General features: G+C 35.9%; 1 protein-coding gene across 1 annotated transcript in view; it reads right to left on the bottom strand.

The window, feature by feature from the left end:
• The window catches only part of LOC134538780 (neuroligin-4, X-linked-like), a 185572-nt gene that overhangs the window by 103819 nt on the left and 62350 nt on the right, over positions 1–19403 (bottom strand). Inside the window, exon 3 of the mRNA XM_063380272.1 lies at positions 304–489. Coding sequence (XP_063236342.1) covers positions 304–489 — 186 coding nt within the window. The remainder of the gene's footprint in view (positions 1–303; positions 490–19403) is intronic.

The following is a 19403-nucleotide window of genomic DNA, read 5'->3' as shown; positions in this document are numbered from 1 at the left end:
GACTGGTGTGAAGGATGCTGAAGTCTCACCCAAGAGCAGGAGGACCTCCAGGGCAGTGGGCTGGTGTGAAGGGTGTTGAAGTCTCACCCAAGAGCAGGAGGACCTCCAGGCCAGTGGGCTGGTGTGAAGGATGTTGAAGTCTCACCCAAGAGCAGGAGGACCTCCAGAGAAGCGGACTGGTGTGAAGGATGTTGAAGTCTCTCCCAAGAGCAGAGGACCTCCAGAGAAGCGGACTGGTGTGAAGGGTGTTGAAGTCCCACCCAAGAGCAGGAGGACCTCCAGGCTTGCGGACCAGCGACTCACCCTTGGAGCCGGGGGTGACGAGCAGCAGGTTGGCGAGCGCGGCGCCTGTGTCGTGCCCCACCACGGTGACGCGGGAGGGGTCGCCGCCGAAGGCCGCCACGTTGAGCCGCACCCACTGCAGCGCGGCCACGATGTCCAGCAGCCCCAGGTCCCCTACGGAGCCGCCCGCGCGCGTGCGCAGGAAGCCTGCGTCATGGCCCGGGGCATCGCCGTCAGACCGCACCAACCAGTGCAACACTCAGACATGTAGTGGTTCTGTTAGCAACGTGAATCCTGCTCCTTTACTGACTTGCAAGTTTTGCTGAACATAGGACTCGGTGCTGCATTTGTCCATTATGATGGACGCAAAGAGATTTATTTTCCAAAATTATATTAAGTTTCTTTTAAAAAATTTGGTTTTGACATTTTCAATTGTATAAATAATCTTATTTGATCGTTATTCTGTGGTTCTTTAACTTAAAATGCATTTTATCAATGCAAAATGCAAAAAAAAAATTGAAAAGTATTTTTGCTCTGATGCACTAAATCATGCTATCAAATGTTACTCACAGGAAACAGCCACACTGCGACAAACTCACTCAGGCCGTCTTCCAACTGTACATATCTTATACATGATGTTATTTAGAATGTTATTACGTGCTATACTGTTCAGTTATATGTAACATGTTAATTATTAAGTATTAAATTTTATCGATCAGTTGATTTCCGATTTTAACCATCACCATTTCTCACATTTCATTTAAATATAATACACAAAATTACCAAATAATATGACCTCTCACATAGTTTATATGCGTAATATATTTAGATTCAGTAATACAACACACCTCAATTAAAAAATACTATTTTTTCTATTAAATACTATTTGAAAGAAGTTCAATCAACGGAGAAACAAATTCTACATTTCCATGGTGCTCGGAAGTCACTCGGAAATCGCACAGCGGCCACATGGACATTTTTTTTGTTCCAACTGATTTTCTGCTCCAAGTTCGCTGCCTAGGCCTCTCTGCTCAGCAGTCTTCCGGTAATGAATGCGAGTATTAGCTCACGCTTGCCAGGACTCGCTGGCCAGGACTCGCTGCCCAGGACTCGCTTCTTGGCATGCTCCTGGTTTTAATTCCAACATGCACTCGCGCTGCACGCTCTCGCCTTTGGCACGGTTGCTTTATCATCGAAAAAAAAAAATGTAATTATTTTCAAATATTTTTAATAAATAAATAGACACGATAAATTTTAAAATGTTTATTTCACAACAATTTTTTTTTTAAGAAAAATATTAGGCACTAGTCTCAAAGGCACAAAAGGCACTAGTCTTAAAGTCCCGCTACTCGTTGCTAGGTTTACTCAGCCGCAGCCAATACCCTCAATTGGTTTTTGTTCGCCTAGCGTGCACACACCCACACACACTCTCTCTCCCCCTGGTGTGAACGTCACGTAGCTATTTGCTTCCTTTGGTAGACGCAACTTTGGCAACATTTCTTCTTCGCTTCATGATGCACTGAAATATCAGCAGTGACATACTTTCCTTTCATTTGTATTCGATTTCCGAAGCATTTTCCGGCCGGACGACGTGGAAAATAATCTAAACAGCTCCCGCGCAATTTCAATCTGGATGAGGAGGGTCTCGCTACGTTTCCTTATGTCTCATTAGACAAAGTTCCTCGAGGAATACAATTTTTCTACATTAAAGATATATTTTCTTCTAAGGTATAAGAAGATATTGCAATACGCATACAAGCGGGAGTATATGTGCTTTTGACGTGACAACGTCTAATAAATCGATGAACGCCGGCTTCACACACGAAAAAGTGTCCCGTAACGCACATTGTTCCGTTACGCTGTGTTCCCTTACGCTGTCGGCGAGTGCAGTAATAAAGGTTATGTTACAATTGACTAAAAAATTATGATGATTCACATAATTGAATATAGATATTTGATTACAGTTTATTTATATAATAACTTGTTCATAATTATACTTAAACTTTATAGCTAAGCGCCAGTTTTTAAAATTAATTACAAGTCATCTACACGTGAACTGTTTCGTCGACTGTTTATAAATTGAAGTGAAAAGTTAATGTGGTATTCATTGCTTATTACAACAACAATTTCGGCAATAAAGGTTAATTATTCTTGCATTTTAAAAAATCTGATTACTAGTATAATTTCAAGTATTTATTATTTTATTATTAAAATAAAAACGATTAAATTTAATTCATGAATGTATGCAAACATTTCATCAATGTTTTTTATGACGTCACGTTAAACTATCGTCCGTAAACCAACTTTACAGACAACCAATTTTTTGTATTATTGGTCTTTTCAACGCTTCCACGTCCGTGCTGTTGTGCCAAACGATTGCGGTGGTGTCGTTGTGTAGCTTCACAACTAGATCTTCACGCGAATGAATTTGCACAGAGGTTTTGTGCTTCAACCACATGTGCGGCAGAGGTTGGCAGAATGGAGCAGAAAAATCGTACGCATAAATAGAGCTGGCTTATGATTAGGGGCTGAAATATATTAGCGCTCACTAGATTGCAAATTGTTATGTCTTCGCCGGCTGTTTTTTTTTCAATGTAAAACATTTTTTATTGGAAATGAAATTATCATTGTGAATAGCAGATATTTGTAAACTTGAAAATTTACATGAACTAAACCCCGCAGCAATACTGGGTTTGGATCCTTGCTTTGGTTTGTCCTGTGACTACATTTAATAAAGTTATTGTTTTATACTGTTACCTGAATAGCCTTCCAGTATAACGCGTACATTAACAAAAATTAAAACTCCAAATAAAGTCCAGTAGTTGAATAATATGACCCCTTTTCCATGTTTAAAATCATGCATTCTTCTATACACCTAAAGTAAATATTTAATATTTAATATTTTTCATAAGCTCAACAAAAATTATTTAGTATTGTTTCCCTAAACTGTTCCAGATATGCAAAAATAACCGAAGCAATTTATGTCAATATTTTTAATGAATCACAAACTATTTCTTGGCAACTGGTTTCCAAGGGAATGTTTTGTAATAGTACAAAAAAAATTAGTTCTGTGTTAGTTGTAACTAGCAGCCCTCTGCAAACGATTCCACTGAATGTGAGGTTTGTCCGGGCAATTGAGGACGCGATTGCTTCCAAACAAAATTGCTGTGATTCATGTGCATACAGCGGGCGTGTACCCATAAGAAACTCAGCCAATCACGAAGCACATGCGATACTACAGTGTTTAAAACACATACAGAGTCTAAAAACATTTTTCGTGGAAAACATACATGTCATTACACAAAAAAAATTATTTTGTTCTTTAAAAAAATTTATTCATTTGGAGACCAGTTACCAAGATAAATTAGTAATATTACAAAAAAAATGGTGAATTTTTACAATAAATAAATATGGTAATTTTTCCTGTATAAAATATATTTTTGAAGCAATACTGAATTTATATAGTCACTTATATGAAAATTTTAAAGTATTGATTGGAGTTAAGTAATGTCATATTTTTTTTTAACATTGGAAATATAATATGATATTCATGCTAATTTATGCGCGCAGTTAATGCTGGCAAAATGTTTAGGAAAAGTTTTGGAAATAACTTTAACTCATAAAGAAACTGGGGCAACACAACGCATTAATGCCCGGGAGAAAATCCGAACCCAGTAGTAACGCGAATATATAAATTTTTGTAGTGATACTGATACTTTCAGTTGCCGTGATTTAGAAGGACCAAATTAACATTGAACTTAGGATGTAGCATTGAAACTAAGAGGTGCTTCAACGCAAAATGCTTTCGGGTGTTTGCTGTGGAATAGGAAGCCCTTTAACGGGGGAACTTCGGGAGCAGACTGATACGACGAGGTTGTTACCAGGAGCTTGTTTATTTTATTTATTTCCCTAACCTAACTAAAAACTAAGTGTGTGTGAGTGGGAGGGTTCCGGGTTAGGGAGGGAGACTAAGTGCGTCTCAGGCCGAAGCCTATACGCTCTAATCATGCAGGGTTTAAGCCATGCAGGGGATGAAGCATGCATCATGTGCTAGGAGGAGGATTGGCCAGACACGGCAACGTTTTAGCCATGACTAACTCCCCTCACTGACTATTCTAGACTAAAAAAAAAAAACTAGATATGTTGGGCCCGGGTGAGACCTGCACAGACATAGGGAAAAACCTTGGGCACTAACATGCGGTATACCAAATTTCATGCATTAATAACAAGCAGGTTGGTAACGGGAAAAACAGAAGGATGGATCCGGAAGAAGAGAGTTGGACAGAGAGTGGAAAAGAGTCTACCATGCGTTGGGGAGGGGGGTAAGGGGGTTTGGAAAGAGCTTGTTGGTGACGTGGTGAGTCACCATGGAGCGACCGCGTGCTCCCTTCACGTGGTGACGAGAGAGATCAGTTGCTAATGCTGACAACAGTCAGCGACATGCGTGTCGCGGAACTGATACTGTCATCATTGCTGTTGGCCGAGCCGCCGGCCCAAGTGCCTGTCTGTGGCCTCGAACCAGGGGCTCGCTAAGAGTCCCAGGCCGCCTTCTGCCGCCCCTAACCTCTTGTTCTGTGGCTGTGTGTTTTGTTTTGGCCCTTTTGAGTATTTGGCTGTGATCCCTGTGAGAGGAATTTGGCTTGCTGCTTGTTGTGTAATTTTTGAGTGTGTGTGAATGATTGTGAGTGTGTGTGAGTGATTGTGAGTGAGTGTATGTGTGTGTGTCCTACTCGAATGATGATGGTTTGTGATTTTCTGTGACTTTGTAATATTGCTGCGCTTCCATGGCCGAGAGTGACACTACCCCCCCCGCAAGTGTAACGAGAGAAAGAGAGAGTGTGCCGGGGGGGGGGGGGTGCTCCTGAGGTCTAGTGGCGTAGCCAGGATTTGTGTATGGGGGGTGTTGCGAAGCATGCCCCCCCCCCCGTATTAAAGCGGGGGGTCCGGGGGTCCTCCCCCGGGGAAATTAGGATTTTAGCAGTTTTCGGTTCTTAAATTTAAATATTGTAATGGTAAAATTTTTATTAATTTTAATATTAAATTTGAGTGATGAATAAGAAATTAATTAAAGATTTGTTGATAAGGAGGGGGGGGGGTTGAACCCCTAACCCCCCCCCCCTGGCTACGCCGCTGCTGAGGTCCACCGGAGACGGCGCTGCCTCCAGAAACTCTGGCAAACTCTTGAAGTATCGAGGTCGCGACGGGTGTTGGTACCGCAACAGCACAGAGAGAACCTTCCTGCCGGCTCCTGGTGGTACGTGATCGTCCCGACATCCAGACCCCGCAATCTCCTCCTCCCGAGGGATTAATACCTCCGCCCATTTGCATGGTAATGCTCCCTCCTAGGGGTTCCTCAGTTTCCAGGAGAGGGTTGGAGGAGGGGTTGAAGAGTCCTGCAGCAGGTGCAAGTAACATGCATTGTCCCGAGACTCCTGCCCTGCGAAGGACCTTCCGGCGGGGAAGAGAGAGACGGAGACAGCCCTTTGCCCGACCTTCAGGAGAAGTCCTGCCTATCCACCTCCCCCCTCCTTTCTCTACAAAATAAAATATCCCCTTTCGGATGCCGAGGGACAGCTGTCGGCGACGCCCAAGTCCCGTTACGGAAGAGAGAAACTTCCCGCCGCGGTTACCCTCCGATTGTCGTCCCGAACAGTTTCCGCAATTTCCTCACACCCCCCCCCCCCCTCCCGCAAAACCGGCCTGGCTCGCCGTTTACATTTCCCCCGAGGGACCCCGCGCAGGGAAATTTGGTTTCCCGCGACGGTTTCGGAGGATATGACGACAGCGGATGACCTCGTGACTCGGCTTCGTTCTCGAGGAGTTGAACCTTCGTTTGCGAATGGAACACGTGGGCGAGTCTTTTCCCCTTACTTGCCAGTGATGTGTAACATCTGTCCTCGGTGCCGCTGCGAATTAGTTTTGTCCTGTAATGTTCACAAATACACTTGAAATACAACAATCTGACACCTCGTTAAAAGTAGTGCCGAGCGTGATGACAATTTTGCACGCAATTTGTGTTTTCAACTACCTACAATTTCTTCGACGCGAATCACATTGTTGACGGGAAGCAGATGCAAGTTCACCAAACGTCGCAACTTTTTTTTTGTCATAAGAGTCATATTGTGTTCGTCGGTACTGTCGTCCAAATGCCTATATCCTTTCATCCTTGTGTTCGTATGTCAGCTTCGTGTGTTTGCAGCGTTGTCCAGGTTGTTTGTCTGTCTGTGCATTTCCTGGTTCTCGTTGAAGCTGTCTCGTATTAGTTAGCCCACTGTGCTCATCTGTTATATTTTTTTTTTCGTGACTAATTTCTTTCTACAAAATTCTTGTGCTATCTAATATTTTAATTTTTGAATGTGCTCATCTGTCATATTGTTGTGTTGTCCACGATATATATGTTTAGGTTCATTTTGATATCCATTTGTTTAAATCAGCTGATTTAGGCTTGTTCTATGTAGGTTTATGTTTAGGTTTTTTTATTTTAAATTTTTTAAGTTGTCCAACGATAAAAAGTGCAAAACCGTAACGATGTATGTCAACATTCTGTAATATATATATAAGTTTAATTTTTACCAAGACAACTTTTTCTATATCTTTTAAATGCGCCAAAATTTTAGTTTATTTGTTAATGAATATTACAAGTGAGGCTTAAGACTTACGTTAAAATTATCATCTACTAAAGAGAATTTTTTTTTCATGCACGTTTAATTAGCTGTTTATATTTTAAAAAATCCTTGGAATCACCAAATAAATATTACATATGTTGATTTAAAATTGTAGCCTTGGTTCATGTTTATTTTTTGGTAAGCAAACCGAAGACTGAATTATTTGAAGTTTTCAAAGTAGAATAAATATTTGGAGCGGGAAACTTTCATGTCATGATTGGGGGATCGGTAGACTCAACACACGTGGACTTCTCTCTCGTCGTTAGAATGTGTTACCACTAGCCCCCGGTTGAATGACAATACTGTCTGCTGGCGGGGGAGTACAGTGTAATTTGTTTTGTAAATGGAACACAGATATTAATTTTAAAAAAAAAATTATTTCAAATCTGTACATTTACGTGATAACATCTTTATCTCTACAAGATAGTGTTCGCATTAATACTGGGCTTGAATTATTACCCGGGCATTTATCCTTTGTTTTATCCCAGTACTTACGTTATTCATAAATAGAGACCGGAAAAATTCGCATATTCATTTCGTGATAGGCTGAAATTCAAACATGTGCACAATTCTGCTGATTCTGCTATTGGCTCGCGAGATTAACTGGAGCTCTCTGGGCCAATGAGAGACTATCGACCAAAAAAGCGTCGAATCACAAACTACCCAGTGGAGACGCCTCACAATTTAGTACCCAATGAACACGCGCGTTAACTTGAGATGTGCAGAGGATAATGGGGGCTATCCTAGAGGTCATTGAATCCGCGAATTTTTCCGGTCCCTATTCATAAATGTTCATTGAATTAATAAAACAAAATAAATAAATTATTCCTAATTTTTTTTTTCATCCATCATTTAGAATGCTTGAATGAAACATGAATTAAAATTAATATTTATGTTAGGATTTTCGTAAGAAATACTAAATATTATCTTGAAAAACGTATTTCATATTTGCAACAGTAACTATAGCCATGTGTTTTGAAGAAAGTTACAATATCTTTCTTGTAGTATTTAAATCAAATTCGTTGCAACTGGTATTCAAAGGGATTATTTTTGTAGAAGTACAGGGAATATTTGCCTGTGTACGTGCGCGAATCCTTATGTGCCAGCTCAGTCACTCCGTCCTCTGAATGTTGTGGATCGATGTGCTTAAAGCCGATGTATCACACGCTTTACAAAAATGAGAGATGGTTTAAAGTTCACTTTTTTATGAAAAAAAATAAATTGGTCATCTGTAAAGTCGGTTTACGGACGATAGTTTAACGTGACAACGCCTTAACAAAACATTGATGAAATTATTGCATACTTTTATAAATAAAATTGAATAATTTTCATTGAATTATCACTTTTTTTGTATGGATACAAAGAAGGAGTGAAATGAAATCTACAATTTAATTGATATATTTACTTTTATTTGCACACATTAATTCAAATATGTTTATTACTTTAACGAAGAGATTTTTTGAACTATAATTTTTATACATGTATGCTATTTAACTTCTTCCAATCTGTGTTATTCTGTTAAGGATAGGACGATGATAGGAGAAGTAGTAAACGAATGGGAGTGTTTCAAGTTTAATGTTCCTCGAAACAGTCAAAGCGATGGTTGTTCTAATCGAATGGAAGAGAGATAGATGCGGCTCAAGCGTACAATGAGCGTAACGGGATACAGCGTAACGGGACAATGTACGTAACGGGACACTTTTTTCGTGCGTGCAGCTGGCGTTCATCGATTTATTAGACGTTGTCACGTCAAAAAAGGATTCTTTGGAAAATTTTACTGTAAAAAACAAGATGAAGTTTTAATGCTACACAGATAATACATGGTTTATACATGGGTTAATATTGTCGTAGCTTACCGTTGACATATGCATGTAAAGAAACGTTGCGCCGTTGAAAATGATAAAAAACACTACACATATCTATAAAATTCATTTAAATGTAAATTTAAAATATATGAATAATTTTAAATGTTAAATATATACTTTCACTGAAATAAATTAGTTCTCATTCCACGCTATAATTATCAGTAATGCAATGAATTTCATACAGTAATAAATATAGATTTAATTGGAATTTAATCAATTTGTTAATGTCCAAGATTTTAGTATTTACATCTTTGGATAAAATTCCAATTTTATGATTAATTTCGAAATATTAATAACTATTAAAAGTACAACCATTTTCTTGAAAAGTTGTTAAAATTGTGTACTTTGATTTCAGAAATAAATATTAATATTTGTATTGCACCCTATACTCTGTTTAAAGGTCCAATTATTCTTCGTGAAGCTCACTTAATAGAGTGGCTTAGCAGTTTGATATTAGTGAATCTCAATTTTTGAACCAAGTCAATTCAAACCGTAAAGCCAAAACTGATATTTTTTTAAAATCTTTATATTTGAGAAGTGACCATAAAATTATGTCTAACCTCTAAACAGTGTAGGTTATGATCAAATATTAGTTTTTTATCTAAATATATATTTTTTAATTTCTCTGATTCCCATCAACAGTAATAAAGGATTACAGCTTCTGAAATTCCAAAAGTATTGAAAAATGATAATATTATTTTTGACAACATTTACTCACAATATTTAAGTTAACGCAATAGTTATAAGGCTCTGAGAGAAAAGTATTAACCCTACATCGCTGGAACATATTCTGCCAATAACGTCATATGATAGATTTCAAAATTTTTATTTACACTTCATATGCCAAGTATTTACTCAGAAAGTGATTGCGATTTTAAAAGAGGATAATATTATCAAATTATACTAACACGCTGTCCACGTCATCAATTATACGATTGTTAGTTGTATTTCGAGATTCTTCTATTAGGGCATATGTTGAGATTTTTTCTGTGTGCGCGCGTACGTGATACTGGCTGAGTACGCTGGATTGTTTAGATATTGTTACAACGCTATCTGTTCTCAAAATGCAAATAATGTATGCAGTCAACACATAGCTCTATGCAGAAAGTTTTTGTTTAACCAGTTATCAATAACGATGGATACTATCCTAAATGTACAATGACTATTACGAAATTAAAAATTAAATATAGATTAAAGATTCAAAAATTTTTTTTGCATATTTTACTTGAAATTTAATAGTATAGATGGTTAGGTACATTTTGTAATGAAAATGTCAATAGAAAAAAAATACACCGGGTGTTAAGGAAAAATATGACGTAGATAAAAATAAAATAAAATAAACTACTGTATTGAAATATATTGTTTGAACATTAATTGGTATAATACCTGCATTATTCTCATTCTGTAATGCACAGGAAATTGGTTAGGGTCTGTCTGTTACACAATATCTAATGATGTATTTTTCGGATTACAATTAAACAGAGAGAGCTCCAAATGTAAATATAACGGACAAAAATAAATTATTTTACAAAGCGTTTGGTTTATTCCCGCTGGAAAATTCAGAGGGGAACACAATATATTTAGTCCTATACCACTAGATCCACAAGTTTCCTCTCGTTGTGATTTCAAATTTACTAAGCAAATTAAAATATTATTATTGTTTATGTCACAGCTGGGTTTCTTTATCAAGTTAATGTATACATATAGTTAATTACACTCATCTTTACCGTTTGGTGCGTTTGCCGTGCCTACAATTCTGGACGCGAATCACACGTAGTTTCCGCACCCGCCACTAGAATTCGTTACCAGAGCAGCTACGTCAACTATCGAATCATTCAAATAGCAGACCTAAATTTTAAACTATTTAATAGAACGGCTGCGATAAAAGCAAAAAAGACTTGAAAAAAATACAAAACCCCGACTTTAGACTTAAGTTAAAAAAAAATGTATTTTATTAATATACTTTCCATTTCTTAAATTGAATAATCAGTTAATATTGTAAAGTCTAAATTTGTGAATTTTTGCTCGCGCCTTCCGTATTATATGACAGAAACGTAATTGTTACTCATTTCCGTTCCATTCCACTTCCGTCGCATTCACGGAATTACTTCCACCAAAAGTCGTACATCGAGAGCTAAGATGTTGCACATCAATAAACCTAAATAAACAACAGTTTAATTTATTACTAGAGACTGGAAAAATTAGCGATTTCAATGACCTGTAGGATAGACTCCACGATCCTCTATGCACGCGGGAAAATGACATCTGCTCATTGGCTACTGACTGGTGATACCTGTTAACTGGGACGCTAGTGATTCGATACTTCTTTTGTTAAAGGTTTTTCATTGGCCGAGTGTCATTCAGATAAACTGTTGCCCAATCACTGATGCGGTAAAAAGGCAACCGTTTTTGGATTCTAGCCTATCACGAAAGGAATCCGCGAAATTTTCCGGTCTCTATTTATTACCAAACTTTCCTAACAGCCAGATAAAAAACTATGGATTCAACAATTTGATTTATGGTTTAGATTTCAAAATGTTCAAATGTTCAATGTATTCGAATCTTACATTCTTATAGATTCATTGCTGCAATGACGTCACAGTGCCAGACGCAACATACGCACGAAACAAGACTTAAATAAAAGAAAGAAATTGATTGAATAAAGCTACTTTTAAAATAAATATTTGTCAATGTTCGCACATTAATTAAACAAAATAGACACCAATAACGAAGAATAATTCATTACTCCTTAGAAGCGTGTGGTATTTGCTTCAGGAACATGACACTAGTCAAATAAAATACAATATTAGCAACAATAGTCAAAACAAATCCACAAAAATACCGTAGAAATTACTGTTAATTTATATTTATCAACGTAAATAATAACTTAATAGTTTTCATAACATCTGTGCGTATGATTCTACACAGTGCATTGGATAATAAAAAATGTTAAAGTACGGTGTCTGATCTTTTTGAGATATATTTTACCGCTTATTGAGTATTAATGGGGCCAGTTTAGTATTATAATTAAAAATTATACCTTCGTATCTGATCAATAGGGATTTTTTTTCGAATATTTATTTTGGGAAAACGACAAACTATTTTCGCCATTTTCCATTAAAAAAACCCGATTGAGGTGTAAAGAAGTGTGAGTAAGGTTATATATATATATAAATCAAGCCTACTAAAGCGAGAGGGGTAAGTTATTTGGAAAGACTTAAATATAAGTTTTTATCTTTACTACGATTTATAATTTTTGCATTATAATTTCTAATTAAATTTTAGAAGCAAATCATAGTTCGTTACTCACTTAATTACGAAAGGATAAAAATTGTATTATGTATATGTTGAAAGTAGGGAAGGGTAGGGTGTCAAGGGAGGGAAATTTGCGTAGATAGAATACAATAAAACGTTTTTTCATTTAAGTGGTTCCTCTGTTTACAACGCCTATGTATAGAACTGATATTTTAACACTGCAAGAAAAGTAGGTCATAAATCATAAACATCTATAATTTAAAAAAAATAAATATAGTTTAAAAAACTAAAGAAACATGCTTTTAAAGATTATCAAACTAAAAAGTAAAAAATAATTTTAAAATTAAATTTATGACAATAGTATATAAGCAATACTAGTATAAATGAGAAAAAAGCTTGAGGCGCATTGTGCCATATTTGTTGAATATTAAGCGCCCCATGCTTTTTTCTCATTTATACTAGTATTGCTTATATACTATTGTCATAAATTTAATTTTAAAATTATTTTTTACTTTTTAGTTTGATAATCTTTAAAAGCATGTTTCTTTAGTTTTTTAAACTATATTTATTTTTAACTTTTTAGTTTGATATTCTTTAAAACCATGTTTTTTAGTTTTTTAAACTATATTTATTTTTAACTTTTTAGTTTGATATTCTTTAAAAGCATGTTTTTTTAGTTTTTTAAACTATATTTATGTATAATTATCATAGGGAAATGAGTTACCGACACTACCTATTACCATCTGAGATAACTATTTGGAGTTGCAACTTCACAAAGAAATGGTAAAGTCTCTACGAATCATTTGCAGTTAGATGTATGGATATAATATTAGAATTTACCGGGGAAAAAAAAACATTTTTTTTTCGGCGTGGCCGGGAGTAGAACCCACGATCTTAGAATCCGAAAGCTGACGTCACAGAAGTCGCGCGCCTTAGACCGCTCGGCTAACGAACGTAGTGAAATGGGTGGGACATTTTACTGTGATGAGTCACTCACTCTTAGTCGAAAGAGTTACAGACGGACAGACAGAGTTACAGACGGACAGACAAACATACAGGTAAAGCTAATATAAAGCATGTAATAAACACAGAAAAATATCTCAGATCTGTCGTTGCAAGTATTTTTAGCATAACGATATCGTCTCGTGACACATTCTGTGAAGTTTTAACTTTCTTAGGAACGCTGTATCATGCTTCAAATCATTTTCTTCTGAAATAGCATGTCAAAAAACAACGGCACAATTACGAAAAAAACTTACAGCGTGGTAAAATGTTTCTTACGACCCCACTTGGTAGAAAATAAATGAGCAGATAATTGCACACGAAAATTCATTTCGTGTGACATGCACACCAATCAAAACTTTCTGGATACCAATTACCCTCTCCAGTTTTTCGTGTAATGGTGTATTGAAGGCGCATATTTTCCAACTCCGTTACGCCAAATGGACAGAATTCTCTCGTAATCATAACTCGCAACTTTTAACTGCGTAATCTACCACAACAGTGCATTTTGACACAAGAAAAGTGTGAGATATCCTAGAACGTAAGTGCCATGTTGATCCAACAACTTTTCCAAAACACGAACAATGGTTCTTTTTAAAAGATAAGAAGTTTACGAAAATTTGATAGCATCAGTTGTTTTTTAGTTTCACAATTGGTTCTGTTGCCACAAAAGTCCACATCGAAGGAAGAGAAAAATAAAAGCAATCAAAAGGGCACCAAATTATCTCCCCATTTTCCAGTTGGCAATGTAATGATTTATATAAAAGTGCTATTTAAACATCTTGACCTTGTCAGTAAATGCTAGAATAAATAAAAAACTTTTGCATGATGTTATGTTTTTGTTATTATAGCAATTATAAAATAAGTTACATACGATGAAACAGTTTAAAAAAAACATTACGGAAGTTAAACTAAGAGATTAAAACATAAGCACCTGTGCGGTAAAAAAAAATACTAAATTGTGTATCTTACAAAGAAGAAAGTTTTGAATCTGCCATCAGCAACAATGCTCTGGACATGTTTGATTGGCACTTCAAACAATTCAATTTAAATTAAAAAAATATATTTAAACATGAATATGTTTATCTACTTTTTTAAATAAAAGTATTTTAACGTTTCTTTCAGACACAAATATCCCTCAGTTCGCTCATACTTTATTTTATTTCTAACTCTTGATTTTTACTTCGAAATTGATATGCAAAATTATAATTTTAGAAAAAGTATAGGTAGTAAGTAATTTGTAAAAATTATGAGCTCTTGGGTGTACTGGAGAAAAATAAACACATTGTCATGAAAGTTTTTTTTACTGATGTTTGAAACCCCTGATTATTTTCTGGTTTTAAAATTAAATGATTTTTTTTCTATTTACTTTATAGTTTTTGCATTTGTATTGTAATTGTTTTTCAAGCCCATTTAATTAAATTAGTTTTTATGATTAGTTCAACATTTCTTTATTGTAATCGGCGAATCTTTGGGAACCAAGCTTAAAGAAAATGACTGGTAAGTTGGTAATACCTAAAATGGTCTGTAAGGTCGGAGAACATTCAGGTTAGAATCATTTATATCTATGGTATTTAGTAGTTTGTAAGTAATTTTTGAGTAGTTCATTATATTAATTTTTAGGTAAATATTGGTTATAGCTTAATGTACAGCAGATATACTTAAACGGGTGCTGGAACTATTTTCTTGTGTGTGTTGACTCAAAGATGGACACGAATGCTTCCGCGCGAGGATATCATGGAAGGGGAGGGGGTGGGTACAAGTGGCAGTCAGCTACTGGTCGGCACGGCAGACGCGGAAGTCGCTTCCAGCGCTCCACGAGAATACTTGAAACCAGGGTTGCACGAGTCTAACGTATTTTTTTAATGATCTCGCACGTATTGCAAAAAAAAAAAAGAAAAAAAGAAAAGGGTGTCTGTAAAGTCGGTTCACGGACGATAATTTTACGTGATAACGTCATAAGAAAACATTTATGAAAAATTGCATACTTTTTAATTTTCAAATATTATTTACAGTTTTTGCAAATTTAATTTAAATAATTTGTTTAAATATAATCACAAACAATTAGTTATAGAAATAAACTGAAATCAAATCAATTTCAATAAAATGTTAATTAGAAATGACGAAATTGGACAAATAAATGAAATTTTTTTAATTGCTGCTTTTAAAAAGCCTACCTTAATCTGTTTGATATTATGGAAGATTTTCTCGCACGGTGGTCGGCCGGTTCTTGCACGCTCGGCTCAGGCGGAACGTGACAATGAGTCATGCTTTTTCGTGCTTGCAGCCGGCGTTCATCAATTTATACGACGTTATCACGTCAAAAAAGAACGATACAACGATGTGCAAAATTAAAATTGGTTGCTGGTTTCCAAGATCTACGAGTGCATGGATTCGTGCTGTTGCGTCGTCGGGCATGCCCTGTGCTGCGAAAGTGTGATATGCTTACAGCACACCTGAAGAACAAACCCACTGCGATCCACGGACTTGAAAGAAAGTGTTGGCCCGCCCTGTTTTCGTAACGCCCGATGGATATAATTACCGCTTCCGTGCCGAGCCAATTGGTGTGTTCAAGCAGGGTCGTTACCGAAACGCCGAAATACCACAACGCCGAACTTACAATAACGCCGAATACCATAACGCCAAATGCCAAATTGACCGCAACGCCGACAGCTAGAAAACTGCTGTGTATACCACAACGCCGAAATACAGTAACGCCAAAAAATGTTGCTTTTCGAGGGGGGGGGGGCATAGGAGCAAAATTAAAAACAACTGAATGAATTTGTTTGCTAACCTTACCTAACCTAACCTTTGTGGCAGTCCTGCAATGACATTTTTCGGGGTTAATGTATTTCGGTGTTGTGGTAATTCGGCGTTGTGGTACACAGCCGTTTTCTAGCTGTCGGCGCTGTAGTCAATTTGGCATTCTGCGTTATGGTTTTCGGCTTTATTGTACGTTCGGCGTTGTGGTATTTCGGCGTTGTGGTGCGTCCCCGTTCAAGCATACAACTGAGAGCAGAACACTGGTGTTGGTCTTGGATTCGCCAGACTGTTAGTAAGAATGTTAAAACTCCCCCGGAACTAATACTTCAATGGATTCATCAAGTAATCTCCACCACCGATTACCGGACGTTCTACGTATTTTTCGTTGGTATAAAAAAAACTAAGCACATGCAAAGATTTGAACTGGCTGTGATAAGACAATCAATATTACTGTTCAATGTTTTGTAAAATATACCCGTAGTTTTTATGAAGTTTATAAATATTTATTATGTTTTAGGTAGTTTCAGGGTGCTGTGTTTGTTACGTTTTCTATACATTTTTATCGGGTTAATCCCTGTTATAAGAGTGTGTTTTAAGAAAAAATAAAAAAATCAAGAACATGCTTACTTTCCCCTGCAAGATATGTTTAATGATATTTATGATTTTCAAAGTGAATCGTTAAGTGATAATTTTAAATGATTTGAATGCTACCGCCAATGCGTACTCCTCTCTTCCTCTGCTGAAATGTTTTAGAATTTCATTATTGTTTGGTATTATTCTACTGGCTCCATTTTAGACACGAGAGATAGTTTTTTGATCACTGCGGCACTCAAAATATTTTAGTTCATTTGTGCGCCGCTTTTGTTTCACGTGGCTGCCCTCAGGAAGCTGTGGTTGTTATCGCTGACCCAGAGAGAGAGTAGTGGTAACGTGGCGAGGTAAAATATGCTCCAATAAATAAATTGAGAAAATAACATTTTTCAAACATACGTTTAAAGTTAAACTCGTTCATAGAGAAGTACGTCACGTGATTGTCAACTTTGTGCCTGTGTGTTTTCCAAGTATTCACGCCAGCTTGACTTAAAATTTACGGACTGTTTTTCCATGACTCGTGGAGATCCACAGTTATTGACTTTATAATTCATGTGCAGTTATGGATAACTGCATTTTGTGTTTCCCTTAAAGAAGTCTGACGTAGTTCCCGTTTAATAATTGTTTTATTTTATTTTTAAGAGATAAGAACAAATTTTGAGTTTTAGTAAGCGTAACAAGACGTTTAAGTATAAAAAAATCAACGTAAACGGAAGAAAAACTTATCGTAGGAACTATAAGGCTTGAAAGTATGGAAAGAAAACAATATTTTTGGGCGTGTTTATGTATGTATACATACGTACTTAGTTTTTAATTAACGCTAAATAATCAGGAACACTTTAATTCAGGCGCCCTGAGGGCCACTTGCTTTGAACGGTCCTTATTTCGTCTCCATTCTTCATCATTTTATGTTTTCAAAGTCTTCTTCTTGATTGGTCTTGAGAAGACACGTGTTATTGTCATTACGTACACCAATCAGATGTGCTTAGCGAGACAAATTAAAATATATTTTTTACAAAATTTTCGTTGGCTGAACAAAGTTCAAATATTCAATATGAGTTATGTTAGACAAATTATTTATTGTGAAAAACACCAAGTAAAATAAATCATGTGTACATTAGTTGTTAAAACACTTTAATTTTTTGAAATATTTTCTCCATTTTATATTTACTTGTATCTCTTTGTTTTAATGAATATATGGATTGGGTCCAGAATACTTACGTTTAAAACTCTCAGGGGCCATTGCATTTGCATAGTTAGTTTGACGTCACAAAGACTAGTGTAATAAAGTTAAGTGAATTAAAAACTTATTAGAATCAAGTTTAAACTGTCACCGAAAAAAGCTAATGTTAACATTTTTGGATTACAGTACAGATATTTCCGTAAATAATTTTTAATAATACCAGATTAATGTAGGTAAAATAAAATATATTTTCATTTAAGTACACTCTAAGCTAAAAAAATTATTTGTTCAGTCTTGATGTAAAAAAATACGATACTATTATTTTTCAATATAATTTACATGTTTTGTCCGCTCAATAGAAGTATTTTATAAGCCAAATTTTTGCTCCGATTCTGGCAAAATATTTAATGGTTTGTATGAAATTATTTTAACAAAAATGTATAATATAACCTTTATTGTAGTGTGCTCTTCCCCACTCGGCTACTTGCTACTATTATTATGCTAGATAGGTTTGACTGTTGGTTACTATTACTTTCTGTTGATATTGATATATCTATATATATAATTTGTAATAATGTATAAGGGTAGGACAAACAACACAGATATTATTCAGGTTCTGGTAATTATGTGTAATATTTAATTACATGTGGGGCAATTTATTACATCGGCGCCTATTGCTACACAAGTGTCTAACCCACTTAACTCAAATGAGCATTAGACACAACACAAAGCTTAGGTTAATATGACAGGTTCATTCATAACTCGGGAAATTGGTAAGGAAAATTAACATACGTTGAAACTTTATTAATCACAAAAATTATTAAACAAAAATATTTAAATAAAATTTATTATCAACAAATTACTGAACTGGGTTGTGGAATGACTATTATGTTCGTTAATCATCTGGATATTTACGTCGCACACATGATTACGATACAACAATTCATTTAGGTCCATTCAAAAATACATAATATTATGTTGCACTTTTGCGTGATAAACGAGTTAGCAATCCACAAAATCAATTATTTAAAAAACAATTTCAGTTCGTTGTAAAGTTCGTGTACCTAGGCTTTAGCTCAGTTTTTGCGATCGGTAGAACACAAAAATATCTCTCTCGTTTCACCTCTGGGTTAAAATTTATAATTACAATAATCTTAACTGTTTTTGGTTATTTTAAGTCTTTTAAAATGTTGATAATATAATTTAAACTCAATGTTCTTTCAATTAGTACGTCGCTATAACAACTTTAGTATGGCGCTGTTTCAAATGGTATGGAGGGTTTTTACTTACATAAACTAATCACTCCTGGGTACATATTCGTCAGAATATGCCCTAAAAAACTAGTAAACATTTAACAACACGACGTAAAAACTCGTCCTTTGTTGCGGATGGTCTGAAATAGCTAATATATTTTTTTTCTTTTTGAATTTTTAACAGGCTCCGCGCCTTTGCATCTCACTGGGACGCCAATTCTTACATAACTCTTTATCAAATAGAAACGTTCCAGACGCCTTCTACTTGAAACATGGCCTCTGGTGGCCGGGCCGGAATGCCGTTAACGTAATTTACAAAATCACATCTTGTAAACAAAAGGTATTAACAAAGTTGCAAACACAAAACTGAATTAAATTTAAAAACAGAATTCCCAACAATGCCACATCCTTCGTATATAACACGTATAATAACACAGTTTAAACGTTCTGTTCAATTGGTCCTTAGAGGGGTCTCTCTAATTGCCGGTCCATACATGTCATCCCCACTACATAGTGCATAGCTCTCGTAGACGAACACTTAAGT

This window comes from Bacillus rossius, chromosome 14 (assembly GCF_032445375.1).
Source record: "Bacillus rossius redtenbacheri isolate Brsri chromosome 14, Brsri_v3, whole genome shotgun sequence".
Taxonomy (NCBI): domain Eukaryota; kingdom Metazoa; phylum Arthropoda; class Insecta; order Phasmatodea; family Bacillidae; genus Bacillus; species Bacillus rossius.
The sequence above is the reverse complement of the archived record's forward strand: the minus strand, read 5'-3'. Positions and strand labels throughout refer to the sequence as shown.